General features: G+C 41.3%; 1 protein-coding gene across 1 annotated transcript in view; it reads left to right on the top strand.

Annotated features, from left to right (window-relative positions):
- The first annotated feature begins 1,457 nt into the window (after positions 1-1,457).
- Positions 1,458-15,632, top strand: part of LTA4H (leukotriene A4 hydrolase) — a 63,519-nt gene continuing 49,344 nt past the window's right edge. The window contains exons 1-3 of the mRNA XM_056574488.1: positions 1,458-1,685; positions 9,368-9,498; positions 14,011-14,131. Of these exons, the coding sequence (XP_056430463.1) occupies positions 1,539-1,685; positions 9,368-9,498; positions 14,011-14,131 (399 nt within the window). The 5' untranslated portion in view covers positions 1,458-1,538. The remainder of the gene's footprint in view (positions 1,686-9,367; positions 9,499-14,010; positions 14,132-15,632) is intronic.

Raw genomic sequence — 15,632 nt, forward strand, 5'->3', positions numbered from 1 at the left:
AAGGGAGGAGAAGTGTAAGTCCTTCCTTTATATGTCCTATTCCTTTTTATGTCCTATTCCTTTTTATGTCCTATTCCTTTTTATGTCCTATTCCTTTTTATGTCCTATTCCTTTTTATGTCCTATTCCTTTTTATGTCCTATTCCTTTTTATGTCCTATTCCTTTTTATGTCCTATTCCTTTTTATGTCCTATTCCTTTTTATGTCCTATTCCTTTTGAATACACTTCTGGCTTTGGCTCAAAAACTGGAAAGTGGAAACTTAGACACCTGAGCCAAGGGGCTTAACGCGGAAATATGAGATGACTTAAATTGATACCTAATCATTTTAGTTCATTTCTTTTTCAGTCCGCACCATTGCGCTTAATACTTACTACTGTTCTTCACGTGACTTTGTTACACTTGCATTGCTCTGCATATTTATCTCTTGAACTGCTGCATTTATATCATGTTTTATGACATTGCACTATGTCCCTATCTATCTTTGAACGACCACAAGAGGTGAAGGATTAAAAGGATTTATTTGTCCAGAATGCAACGCGTTTCGCTGCGCATGCGCAGCTTCATCAGGCATGACAGAGTACACGGCAGGAATAAATAGGTAGGATTTAACCCATTGACTGACAAAGAAGATTGCTAAATTGGGAAACCGCATACGGCCAAAAAAATCAGCCAACCGGAGGCTGCTGTTCACTCTGGTTGGCTCATAGACATGCATTAAATACAGTTCCTGAATACGGCTGAGTGCGGGCGCCGCGATTAAGCCCCACCCCCTCCTCCCAGCCGTATACAGGAACCGTAGTTACAAACCGTAATGTGAACCCAGCCTAATAACAAATATTAGGCTGTTCAGGCATGCTGGGAGTTGTAGTTTTGCAACAGCTGGAGGCACCCTTGTTGGGAAACACTGTCTTACTACATAGTTAATCTGTATAGGGTTTACCTCATCTAGTGGCGTTTACAGGCTACAAGCAAAATAAACAGCATAAAAACCCAGAAGTAATTTCCCATCATGCTCTTGCAGTGCCTCCAAAATGCCCGGGAATATCCTTCTATGATATTGGTGTATATTCACTCTGCCTCTTAGCTCTTCATATAAAGCTATAATGAGCTCTTCATATAATGCTATAATGAGCTCTTCATATAATGCTATAATGAGCTCTTCATATAAAGCTATAATGAGCTCTTCATATAAAGCTATAATGAGCTCTTCATATAATGCTATAATGAGCTCTTCATATAATGCTATAATGAGCTCTTCATATAAAGCTATAATGTCTGCAGTGAGTGGCAGTGCCTATTTCACATCCATGTGGTATTCCACTTTCCATAAGCCGCAAGGATAGCCTCTAAGCACTTCCTGTAGACGACTCTGTAGCCAGACCAGTAGGACACGATGAAACTACATCTCCCATAAGCGCTTTCGCGGTCACGTGGCCCCGTTGCATGCAGGGATTGGCTTTTTCTTTAATCCTTGTGTCTGAGCCGTCACTTTACCGTCAGTGTGATCAGTGTACACAGCTCCGGTATCTGAGGCATCATGTCTGACCCCAGCTCGTTCTGTTCTTCGGAGCAGTTCATCACCCGGCACATTAACCTGCACCTCAGAGTGGACTTCTCTGCCCGGGTGATCTCCGCCTCCAGTGCCCTGACCGTGCGGTGCCTGCAGGACTCCCTCACCAGCCTGGTACCTGTACCCACACACACTCACAGCGCCATGTGTTCTGGACACTGCCTTCCTTCTACTTTCACCTGTACTTCTACCTATCTATCTACCTATCCCTATCTATCTATCTACCTATCTCTATCTCCTATCTATCTATCTATCTCATATCTATCTCTCTCATATCTATTTCATATCTATCTCTCTATCCATCTCATATCTATCTCTCCTGTGTTTCCCAACCAGAGTGTATCTTTGTCTGTCCAGACATGCTGGGAGTTGTAGTTTGCAACAGCTGGAGCCACCCTGGTTGGGAAACACTGATCAAATCGATCATGTATGTCTTTGTATCTATTTGACCATGTATAGCTGACCCCCACATCTATATATGAGGCTGTATGAGTTGAGTATAGTATAGATGTTAAATAATTGTTAACAATTCAACTGTAAAACAATAATAATAATTGGATCAGAAGTTTTTGTTGAAACTAATAATGATATTGGTTTTGTGAATTATAGGAACATTAAGATTATTATTATTAATAATGATAAAATTAATATGAACAATAATATGGTTAATATTCATATAGTGAATTATTATCATTATTATAACAATAATAATAAAAATAATAGTAAAAAGATTATTAGTAGTGTGAATACCAACATTTTAAATCATAATATTAACAACAATATGATTGTTATTCATATTGTGAAGTATTATTATTATTTGTATTATTAATAATAATAATAGCAATAATAATAATTTGAACATTCTTTTTTTTTACCTGTCTGTGTTACTAAAGAGATCAGTTCTGACTTTTCTCCATTGTTATGTTATGTTGTAATGGGAATGGGCAGAAATAGCCACAAGATATATTACAGCACCAGATAAGTGGACAAGGCTTTTCCAAATCTCATCCACAAGCTGCGCAAAAATATTTAAGCTTGGCGCAGAAATTGCCTTGTGGTGTGGATTTTGAATTCTGCAGCATGTCCATTCCTTGAAGATACTGTACACTGCAAATGAGTTGTGGACTTTCTCCACGGACTTGACAATGGAACGTCAAAAATCTGCTCTACTGAACTGGGAATGAACCTGTACTGAAACAAGATTGGTGTTTTACACCACGTGCCATTTCATATAACTTGCTCACAGAATGATGGTAATCTGTCCTTATCCCCGGTCCCAGCAAATTTGTGCCAGAGCCTTTGGTTGGTCTCGTAGGTAACCGTACCAGCACGAGACCCATTGCGGTAGAATATATTGCCTTTGGGTCTTGGCCTAGCAGACAAGCAAGAGGCTCCGGCACATAGCACGTTTTATCGTCTGCTGGGACTGGGCAAAATGGTGGCGTGGAAATTTTATAGCATCATATTTGGACAGAATACATTTGTTTTGAGGGCTGCATAAGGCTAGGTTTCCACACAGATGTTTCTCTGGTGTTTTTTTGGAATACTGCCACTGCAGTTGTTGAGCCAAAGTCAGAAGTGGATCCAGAAGGAATAGGACATATAAAGGAAGGACTTATATTTCTCCTTCCTTCTGGATCCCCTTCTGGCTTTGGCTCAACAACTGCAGTGGCAGTATTCCAAAAAACACCAGATAAACATCTGGGTGGAAACCTAGCCTAATAATATAATAAATACAAACCATGAAAGTTACAGTGTGTTCACACGGCCATCTAGACCCGTCACATTTAGAGATGAGCGAACTTACAGTAAATTCGATTTGTGACGAATAGAGATGAGCGAACTTACAGTAAATTCGATTTGTGACGAAGAGAGATGAGTGAATTTACAGTAAATTCGGCAGTTGATGACTTATCCTGCATAAATGAGTTCAGCTTTCAGGTGTTCCGGTGGGCCTGAAAAGGTGGATACATTCCTAGGAAAGAGTCTCCTAGAACTGTATCCACCTTTTCCAGCCCACCGGAGCACCTGAAAGCTGAACTAATTTATGCAAGATAAGCCATCAACTGCCGAGCCGAGAAGTTCGTGACGAATCGAATTTACTGTAAATTCACTCATCTCTAGTCACAAACTTCTCGGCTCGGCAGTTGATGAGTTATCCTGCATAAATGAGTTCAGCTTTCAGGTGCTCCGGTGGCTGGAGACTCTCTCCTAGGACTGTACCCACCTTTTCCAGCTCACCGGAGCACCTGAAAGCTGAAAGAATTTATGAAGGAAAAGTCATCAACTGCCGAGCCGAGAAGTTCGTGACAAATCAAATTTACTGTAAGTTCGCTCATCTCTAGTCATGTTCTTCTCCCGTCAAAAATAAAAAAGGGACTTAAAAAAAATGGACAATAACGGATGCAAATGGGTGTTATCCATTTGGATCCATTGTTGTTCAGTTAATAAGCCCCCCAAAATGTTTTTTTCTCCTGAGCATGCTCAGAAGTAAAAACGGATAAAAAAACGGATTGAGAAAACAGATACAAGCGGATGACATTAAAACCTCATTCATTTTCTCTAGACTTCAATGTTAAATTTACTGTATCCATTTTTTTTTTTGACTGGAGAAAAAATACTGTATGCACGGTCTTTTCTCCCGTTAAAAAGAAGAAAAAAACGGAAATGAGTCCAGACGGGTGCAAACAGCTGTGAAAGGATTGTGTAAAAAAATTTAAATAAATAAAATAAAAAATAAAAAAAATCCCATTGACCTCAATGGGATTATTTTACAACCGTTTGTAATCTGTTTACAAGCAGCAACAGCGGAACCTAAACAGGGAGAAAAAAAAATGGGGACAGACGGCCGTGTGAATACACCCTTACCCTTAAAGGACATGTCCGGTGCTCACTTTTCTTATTGTATCCGTTCCGGGCTGCAAAAAAAAAAAAAAAGAGAAAATAAGCTTTCTCTTGCCTGTCTAGGCTCCCCCGGTGCTCCGGTACAGGTGTTCGGTCCCCGGGCTGTATTCTTCTTACTTCCTGTTAGCCCGGCACGTCACACGGAGCTTCAGCCTATCACTGGCCGAGGCGGGACATCGCTGCGGCCGGTGATAGGTTGAAGCTCCATGTGATGTGCCGGGCTAACAGGAAGTAAGAAGAATACAGCCCGGGGACCGAACACCTGTACCGGAGCACCGGGGGAGAGTAGGCAGGCAAGAGAAAATTTGTTTTCTTTAATTTTTCAGCCCGGAACGGATAAAATAAGAAAAGTGAGCACCGGACATGTCCTTTAAAGTAATTGAATGTAAATATAGTGACAATGGGGGAGATTTATCAAAACCTGTGCAGAGGAAAAGTTGCCCAGTTGCCCATAGCAACCAATCAGATCGCTTCTTTCATTTTTCACAGGCCTTCTTAAAAATGAAAGAAGCAAACTGGTTGCTATGGGCAACTGGGCAAGTTTACCTCTGCACAGGTTTTGATAAATCTCCCCCAATATGTAATACGTTTCTATATTTTAAGTGAATTTTCAGTATCTGGCAGGGGAATATGTCGTGGACACCCTGATATGTATTCCTCTGCTGTGATGGATGTCACATGGACTCCCATGTTTAGAAAAAAAAATTTATACTGCGCGGTATATATTTTTTTTACTGGATCCTGCTTTATGAAAAAGCACTATGCTCTAGAACAGTGGTCTTCAACCTGCGGACCTCCAGATGTGGCAAAACTACAACTCCCAGCATGCCGTTGGCTGTCCGGGCATGCTGGGAGTTGTAGTTTTGCCACATCTGGAGGTCCACAGGTTGAAGACCACTGCTCTATAAAGTCAGTGCTGTTCCATCCAGCAAATATACAAAAACACAGTCAGAAATAGTCTAAACAGAGGTCAAAACTTTACTCTCTGTCAGGTGAAGTTACAGCAACAGGAGAATACAGCAGCACACTGCTAGCACAAAGATATAGATGAAACATGAGTATACGAGTATACAGTGGTCCCTCAACATACGATGGTAATTTGTTCCAAACGAGCCATAGTTTGTCGAATCCATCATATGTTGAGGGATTCGTGCAATGTAAAATATAGAAAGCTGTACTCACCTGTCCCCGCTGCTCGAGATCGTGTCCCCGGGCCTCCGCTGGGTCCTCTGCTGTCTTCTCCGGTCCTCTGCTGTCTTCTCCGGTCCTTTGCTGTCTTCTCCGGTCCTCTGCTGTCTTCCGCAAGGCCTTACTGGGCCTGCGTAGCGACGACATTACACCGCTGCGTACGCCATTCCCATTGGATGACGCGCGCAGCAGCGTATCGACGTCATCGGAGAGGGCCGAGAAGGCACCGGAAGACCAGCGCTGGACCCGGAGGGCACCCCGGAGCATCGTGGAGGGGTAAGTAATACCGCACCACACGGGGAACATTAAGCTGCTATCCGGCAGCAGCTTAAGCATTTGGCGCTGACGGATAGCACTTAATGCGATGGCCCGACATAAAAAAGCATTGTATATCGATGCTGACATCGACATGCGATGGCCCCTGAGAGGCCATCGTATGTCGATTTGATCATATGTCGGGGCCATCGTAGGTCGGGGGGTCACTGTATAGATAAAACATGAGTATATAGATAGAACATGAAAAGCTATACAGCTGTAATGCAATAAATGAAGATATGAAACTATGAAATTATGAGGTACTTAGCTTGCAAATTTGGCACCAAATAGCGTGGACCGTCCCACCACGGTAAGGTGACCTCATTCTGGGACGGACCCTACACTGTGAATATGCCTCTGTGTGAACAGTACAGCAGGCATGCAAGGTCTGAAACCTCCAAGGCACCTAATATACACCTTATAGAGGTGGGTGGGGTGCAGGAGCCAACATGAAGGTAACCACTCCCCCGTATGTGTAATACAACCAAAGAATAAGTTGGCCAGCACTATTAATTCCAAACTATTGTAAAAACCTGGCTTGCAGGTGCAGGCCGCTGGGCTAAATATACAGCAACAGGAGAATACAGCAGCACACTGCTAGCACAAAGATATAGATGAAACATGAGTATATAGATAGAACATGAAAAGCTATATGTCAGGTGAAGTTAGAGATGTAACATTTCCAGAAAGTATTGGCATGCTGGTCAGATTCCCAGTGTTCTAGGGCAGATGTCTAGTCCACAAGCTAATTTATTTTCATGCAATAGGCTGTAAAACCATCATTTATGTGATAGAGTATGTTTTCTTTCTCTCCATCCTTTGTGATCGCTAGACTCTTAGTACTTCTACAGTTAAAGCAGTAGATGAAATCATCTACATCCTTAAAGCGTACCTGTCAGAACCCATAAAGAAAAAAGGAATTAATATGTTAGGCTGGGTTCACACTACGTTTTGTCCCATACGGGAGCGCATACGGCAGGGGGGAGCTAAAACCTCGCGCTCCCGTATGTCACCGTATGCGCTCCCGTATGTCATTCATTTCAATGAGCCGACCGGAGTGAAACGTTCGGTCGGCTCATTTTTGCGCCGTATGCGCTTTTACAACCGGACCTAAAACTGTGGTCAACCACGGTTTTAGGTCCGGTTGTAAAAGCGCATACGGCGCAAAAATGAGCCGACCGGACCGAACGTTTCACTCCGGTCGGCTCATTGAAATGAATGACATACGGGAGCGCATACGGTCACATACGGGAGCGCGAGGTTTTAGCTCCCCCCTGCCGTATGCGCTCCCGTATGGGACAAAACGTAGTGTGAACCCAGCCTTACTCAGTACCTAATCCTGACCATGTACATCATGTGTATCACCTATATTTATTTTTATATTTATTTTAAAAAAATCCCTCTTTCATTAGCTCACAGTTAGAGATGAGCGAACTTACAGTAAATTCGATACGAACTTCTCGGCTCGGCAGTTGATGACTTTTCCTGCATAAATTAGTTCAGGTTTCAGGTGCTCCCATGGGCTGGAAAAGGTGGATACAGTCCTAGGAGACTCTTTCCTAGGACTGTATCCACCTTTTCCAGCCCACCAGAGCACCGGAAAGCTGAACTAATTTATGCAGAAAAAGTCAGCAACCACCGAACGGAGAAGTTCGTGACGAATCGAATTTACTGTAAGTTCGCTCATCTCTACTCACAGTATTCGAAATCCTCTCGGGAAGGGGGCGTCTCTCAGCCTTGTCCATGACGTGTCTCTTGTCCACGACGTGTCTCTTGTCCATGACTTATGGACATGTTTATGCAGCTTCAGGACCGGTTAGTGTTCCAGTATGGGGACCCCTAGTGGTGGGATTTTCCGGAGCTGTTTTCTTTATTATTAATATTCAAAAAATGCAAACAGCCATATTAAAAAAGGTCTTTAATTTTTTTATCAGTAACAAAATATAAAAAGTTATTGGATCTGACAGTGCTTATTTAAACTTCCCTGCAACGCACCTTTAGAACAGACGAAGTCTGTACTTGGGCACAACCTCTGGTATGTTGCATCACTTGGTGCCAGCACACACCCTGTGATTGTTTCTCAGTTTACCTCCAGTTATTTCTGTGGAGGATTATGGGCACACCAACATTTCCTTGTGCTAATCTCTGGCATGAGACTAAGGCTGCATTCACACCTCGTTTTGTACATACGGGTGCCGGATCCGGCTGGGGGAGGGGAAAACAGGACGCTCCCGTACCCCAGCCGTATCAGCCTGTGACTCCATTTACTTTAATGAGTATACTACGGTTTTAGGTCCGGTCCAAAACCGCATACGGGTCAGAACTGAGCCAACCGGAGTCACCGTTTGACTCCAGTCTGCTCATTAAAGTAAATGGAGTCACGGGCTGATACGGCTGGGGTATGGGAGCGCCCGGTTTTCCCCTCCCCCAGCCGGATCCGGCACCCGTATGTAAAAAAAAAAGTGTGAATGCAGCCTTATACAGATAAACAGAGCTGTCTATTCTATCATCCTGCTGCTCCGCTAGTGGCTTCATCAGTGCACATTAGAGAACAGTATGGGTGTATGAGCATGCCACAGATTCTTTTACTTTTATACCCCAATATTCAACTGTTCTATACAATCTGGTATCTAGGTTATTGCAATATTTGCTTCTCTGTTCTTTCCACATTCTCTTGCCAGGAATTATTTTGACATCTAAAGTTTTTTTTTTTTTTTTGCTGTATTCAATTACTGTTGTATAATGCAATACCATTTGTAACTCTAGCAATTCCTTTATTTGTGTTTTGTACTGTATGTTCCATTGTTGGGCAACTCTGTGTTTTCTTCCTTTGCTTATTTGTTTATTTATGTATTTGTTTTACCTGTAGTTTGCTGTGGACAATTTCACTTATTATTGAGATAGAGATATAAATATACTGTGTGTGTGTGTGTATGTGTGTGTGTGTGTGTGTGTATATATATATATATATATATATATATATATATATATATATATATGTGCGTATATATATATATATATATATATAACAAAAGTATCTAGGCATAAGCCTAGGATGTAGCTATGATGGCTCCAATGTTACTCTACATTTGTTAGATTACATGTCAATTGCTCCTTTTTTTATGTGTATTTTCAGAATTCTGTATGTCCAGAACAGTCCTGTATGTGACCTAGAAATTTTACAGAGCTTGCACCCATTTGCAACCAAGTGTTTTTTTTCTATTCATGTGTAGATCAGATTGGTCCTGAGCACTGATCACTTGGTCTATAGTTACCTGCACCCCTGTGTTAAATTCATACAAGTCCTTTAGTATTCTTACCATTGAGTAGTTTGCATTCCTTCTTTGTGATTCTTGTGTGCTCATTGCCCTCTTTTTGATTCTCCTTAGACTTTGGACACCAAAGACCTCACAATCAAGAAAGTTTCTGTAAATGGACAAGAAACTAAATTTTCCCTCGGGACGGCTCACAGTTTTAAAGGCACGCCATTGGAAATCGCCCTTCCTTCTCCCCTGACTAGGTACAGCTGCCTTTTACCTACTCCATTCATAAGGCATTTGTGTGATGGAAATAATGGAATTTGCAGATTACTTTTGTCTGTTCCTCCTTCATGAATCACTATATTTCGTGGGTGAGATGGCACACGGTGGTCTTGGAAGCCAGCTAATGATTAATGCACAGTAGTCCATTCTGATAGCCTGTTAGATTTCAGGGTATTAAGTATGTGACTCTTTGACTTTTGACACTTTGGATTGCTCTAAATATATGATTACATTTTGCAACCTTGTATATTGTGAAGACTCTGACCAGTTTTATTACTAGTCTTCATATCACAGTTGTCTGGAAGGTATACATAATGACTGAGCGAAGTACAAGGTTTATTGATTGGAGCCCCGGTGCCGCTTGCTTGGCAGTTTTTCATCTTATATCTGTCCCCATAGCTCTAAATATTGGCCCTTAGTGGCTATAACAATGTTCATTGCATTCTTAATAACATAGTTAACCATAAAAGGGAACCTATCATGAGATTTTACCATATATAACACGTGGCAACATGTTATCCATGATAAAATCTTCTTCCTCATTATTCCCGGGAGACGTTGCTGCTTACAAGGATGGTGAGGATATGAAGCTAGAAAGTCTCCCATGTCGGACCTATAGGTAGTCCCCTGGGCGGGGAGCTATACTCGCCTAGTCCCGCTTGCTGCGCTGTAATCATGCCCCCTCAGCGTGATTGACAGCCCGCATCATTCTGCCCTCTAAGCAGATGGAGCAGGGCGATGACTCGGGTCATGCCCGGGCTATCAATCACGCTAAGGGGGCGTAATTAAAGCCAGAGCAGTAGGACTAGGCACGTATAGCTCCCTACCCAGGGGACTACTTGCGAGGTGGGAGAAACTTTCAAACATTATAGCCTCACCATCCCTGCTGGCAGAAACATCTCCTGGGGATGGTGAGGAAGAAGATTTTACCATCTATAATGCGTTGCCACACGTTATGTATAGTAAAATCTGATGACCGGTTCCCTTTAACCCCTTAAGGTCGAAGCCCATTTTGACCTTAACGGTACTCCGGAGGAAAACAATATTTTTCATATCAACAGGCCCCAGAAAGTTAAACAGATGTGTAAATTACTTCTATTAAAAAATCGTAACCCTTGCAGTACTTCTCAGCTGCTGTATACTACAATTGAGTTGTTCTTTTCTTTCTGATCACAGTGCTCACTGCTGACACCTCTGTTCATGTCAGGAACTATCCAGAGTAGGAGCAAATCCCCATAGCAAACCTCTCCTGCTTTGGACAGTTCCTAAAATGGACAGAGTTGTCAGCAGAGAGCACTGTGGTCAGACTGAAAACATAAAGCAGCTGATAAGTACTGGAAGGATTGAGATTTTTTAAATAGAAGTTATTTACATGTCTGTTTAACTTTCTGGCACCAGTTTTCAAATGTATTTCTTTTTTTCTAACGGAGTACCCCTTTAAGGACCAAGCCAATTTTCATTTTTGCGTTTTCCTCCACTCCTTTTTAAAATCCATAACTTTTATTTTTTCACCTGCAGACCCTTGTACTTTGTAATGACCGATTTCATTTTACCATAAGATGTACCATGAAACCAAAAAATTTACATTTTGCAACTTTGGGGGGGGGGGGGGGGGGTTGGTTTTTATGCAGTGCATTTTATGGTAAGAAATATGCATGAGCTTTATTCTGTAGGTCAATGCAATTAAAACGATACCCAATTTATATAGTTTTTCTATTATTGTACTAATTTAAAAAAAATGCAAACTGCATTGGCCATGATTAAGCGCATGTGAGCGAGAAACGGCCCGTTGGCCGTTGTTTGTATCCGAGACCTGAGGAATAAAGTATCAAGTAACTGCAATCCAGTGCCTCCTCTATTTTTTCCTCCACGTGGGATTATATTTTAATAGTTTGGACATTTACGCATGCAGCGATACCAAATATGTAAAAAAAAAATTTTTGTAAAATGGGAAAATAAGGGTAATTACATTTTTTATAAGGGCAAGGGGTTTTTATATAATTTTAGAAACTTTTTATTTTTTTTTTTTTTTTACACTCACCATAGGGGATTTTGATGTGAAATCATTAGATTTCATTTACTGTGTAATGCTATGCCCATGGCATAGCATTATACAGTGTGATCGGCGATTCACTGATATAGCCTGGCCATATCTGCGATCGGGTGGCAGATCGAATTGGCGATCTGGAGGCAGGTAAGGGGACCCTCCTCCGTGGTTTTAGCGCACAGAACTCCTGCAATCACGTTGAAGGGGTTCAGTGAGCCCCTCTGAGTTTCCGGAGATTTTCAGTTTTACTTTAGATGCTGTGATCAATGCGGATTACGGTGTCTAAAGTGAAACTAAAAAGGGTTAATGACCGTCAGCGGCTAGATTGCCGCTGCCTGTCGTTAACAGTGAGTGTCTGGCTACTGTTAGGAGACTACACTCACTGTTCTGAAGCCAGTGCAGCTCCTGCGCTCGCTTCAAAGCTGCTTAGGGACTCAGGGCGTACAGGTACGCCCTTGGTCCTTAAGTACCAGGACGCAAGGGTGTACCTGTACACTTCTGTCCTTAACAAGTTAATCATTTCAAGGATAAAAAGGTAACTACATTTTATTTTTACTATGAGTGATTTAGGTTGTTTCCTAACCAGTGGCTCTCCTGCTGTTTCAAAACCATAGGACGGGATTGGAGTTGTAATTTTGGAACAGCTAGAGAGCCAAAGGTTGGGGAACACTGCATTACGAGTTAACTTACATAGGTGCAACTTGAGCTACGGTATGTGTTTTCTAAGTGTGACCCTCCTTAGAAAAAAAAAATGTATTCAGTGCTAATAAATATACTGTGTTTCAACATAGGGATCTCATTCAGTGACAACCAATCCTTTTGTTATTTTATGCAAAAAAAAAAAAAAAATTGTAGCTGCAATTTAAGTTGAAAAATGACAATATATCGCTGACGTAAGATTAATGTGGTCTAAAATTAGACTAATGTTTAGATTAACCCCTTAACGACAATGGACATAAATGTAAGTAACGGTGCCGTGGTACTTAATGCACTATGATGTACATTTACGCACCTCCATGACCTCGACCTGATAGCAGCCGGGACCTGCCAGTAATGGTGGACATCCGCGATCGCGCGGATGTCCGCCATTAACCCCTCAGATGCCGTGATCCATACAGATCACGGCATCTGTGGAAGTGCGGTACTTTGAATGGATGATCGGATCGCCCGCAGCGCTGCCGCGGGGATCCGATCATCCAGCATGGCTCCCGAAGGTCCCCTCGCCTGGCTCCGGCTGTCTCCCGGGGTCTTCCGCTCTGGTCTGAGATTGAGCAGACCAGAGCAGAAGATCATCGATAACACTGATCAGTGCTATGCTCTATGCATAGTACTGAACAGTATTAGCAACCAAATGATTGCTATAAATAGTCCCCTATGGGGACTATTAAAGTGTGTGTTAAAAAAAAAAAAAAAAATATATACATTTTTTTTTTAAACCCAATAAAGTAAAATGCCAGTTTTTCCCATTTACTCCCAAAAGTATATATATATATATATATATATATATATATATATATATATATATATATATAAAAAAAGAAAATAATACACATATTTGGTATTGCCGCATGCGTAAAAGTCTGAACTATTAAAATATATTTTTAATTATCCTGTAAGGTGAACGGCGTAAACGTAAAAAAATAAAAAACTCCAAAATTGCTGCTTTTTTTTTTGTCACATTTCATTCAAAAAAATGTATAAAAAAATTATAGAAAAGCATATAACGTGGGTATCTTTTTTTAATCGTATTGACCCACAGAATTAAGAAAACATGTCATTTTTACCATAAAGTGTACAGCGTGAAAACAAAACCTTCCAAAATTTGCTAAATTGCGGTCTTCTTTTAAATTTTTTCCTCATAAATAATATTTGTTTGTGCCGTACATTTTATGGTAAAATAAGTGATGTAATTACAAAGTATAATTGGTGACGCAAAAAACAAGCCCTCATATGGGTCTGTGGATGGAAATATAAGAGTTATGATTTTTAGAAGGTGAGGAGGAAAAAACGAAAATGCTAAAATAAAATTGGTCTGGTCCTTAAGGCCAAAATGGGCCTGGTCCTTAATGGGTTAAAAATCTTTAGTCTGAGGGGCACTAAATTTAATCAATGACATGAGCCACTGTGATAACTGTGGTACATTTTAAGACTGGTCTAAGTTTGCACTTTCTAAGGCTTATATGTGGGCACATGACAGTCCCTTTGCTCGTATGTGTGCTGATCGCTGGCCTGTAAACACAGGACAATATATGTTGCTTGGCCAGTAATCACCCTGTGTAAGAAAGGCGTAAGTGTTAAACAATATTATTAAAACTGCCCCTTTAACTCTATATGGTAGTTAGTATAGATGTGCGTTTGCAACTTCTGAAGTCTCACTGTCAAATCTGACACCTTTTAATATCATGACGTAACAATTTACAATGTTTTGCATAATTTTACATAGAGGACAAGAAGCCATTTTGGAAATCTGTTCTGAAACCTCGCCAAAATCATCAGCTCTTCAGTGGCTTAAGCCTGAACAGACTGCAGGGAAGACCCACCCTTATCTCTTCAGCCAGTGCCAGGTAAATAGACAAACTTCTTATTTTGGTCAGTATTTTTAGCCAAAATCAGAAGTGGAAACTATACAGAGAAAGAGATTTGCACCTTTTGTGCTTTTACCCAGTGCTTGTTTTGGCAAAAAATACTGATCAAAATACTACATGTGAATCCATACTTACATTTATAGCCTTGTCAGCAAATAGTTGTATTAGAGAAAATGCTCTAACACAGTGGTCTCAAACCGTGGCCCTCCAGATGTATACTGGAAGTTGAGGTTTTGCAACATCTGGAGGGCTACAGTTTGAGACCACTGCTAACGTATTGGGGAGGCATTTGTGTTCATAGTGACTGATGAAAAAGTGCAGAGTTTTGCCATGGATTTGCTCTGGAGTTTTTTGTGGATTTCACATACTCAGTTGTGTCAGGTGAATTGTGTGGCAAATCCACTGTACAAACTTTAGAATTCTGCTTGGAAGAATTCTGCACTTTGTGAACTCAGCCTACTGTGAATACAAATACATCAGTTCTTGCTTTTTTCCCTGTTTTTGAAATCTCCTAAAATAAGTGCTGCAAGATGACTAGCTTAAAAAAAAAAAAAATAAAAAAAAAAGCATAACTGGTAAATTCAGGCATTGTGTGTCACGCAAGCGTTTTTAATTGTTTTTATTTTTATTTTTTTTGTTAACTGACACTTCATAACATCTGGAAAAGAACAACGCATCTCTATTAAACAGGTGGCTGCAGCATTGTGTTTTAGGCTGCAGCTAATGATTTTCATAATAGATAAGTTGGCCGATTATTCTTCAGTTAATTGTATAAAAAAAAAAAAACGGATAAGGGGACCTAGGAAAAGTAAATGGGAGGATGGGAGAAAGTGGGAACCGCATTATGAAGAGTAAAAACAGGAGGGAAAGAGACAGCACCTGAAGGGTTAACAAGGGGGGGGGGGGAGGAAGGGGGCAGCACCTGAAGGGTTAAAGGGCTACTCCGGTTCTCCAGCATTCTGAACATTTTGTTCAGAACGCTTGGAGCTGGAGGCTGTGACTGTGACACCTCAGCCACGCCCCCTCATGATGTCTCTCCATTCATATCTATGGGAGGAGCATGTTGGCCAACGTGACGTCACGACCACTGCTGCAGGAACACAGCGTTTGGTTAGAATGCCGGTTGCTGTGGGAGATCAGGGGAGCCCCAGCAGCGGGACCTCACGGTCATACATCTTATCCCCTATCCTTTGGGTAGGGGATAAGATGTCTAGCAGCAGAGTACACCTTTTAAGGGGGGGGGGGGGCAGCACCTATAAATGTTTTATATAATTGCAGCCCTAAGTATGTTACATGTATACTGTAAAAGTTGCTGCTATGTTCAGTAGTCAAAGGTGACTTTCCTCTTGTAATCTGACTTGTCTGATTAATCCTGTTAGCACCGCAGACTATGCACCTAAAAGCAACTCAGATCCAAGGTGCATTTACTTTTCTATTTTTATTAATATTTAGACCTTTACAATGTTCCATTTTGTGTTTT

This window comes from Hyla sarda, chromosome 4, assembly GCF_029499605.1.
Source record: "Hyla sarda isolate aHylSar1 chromosome 4, aHylSar1.hap1, whole genome shotgun sequence".
Classification (NCBI taxonomy): domain Eukaryota; kingdom Metazoa; phylum Chordata; class Amphibia; order Anura; family Hylidae; genus Hyla; species Hyla sarda.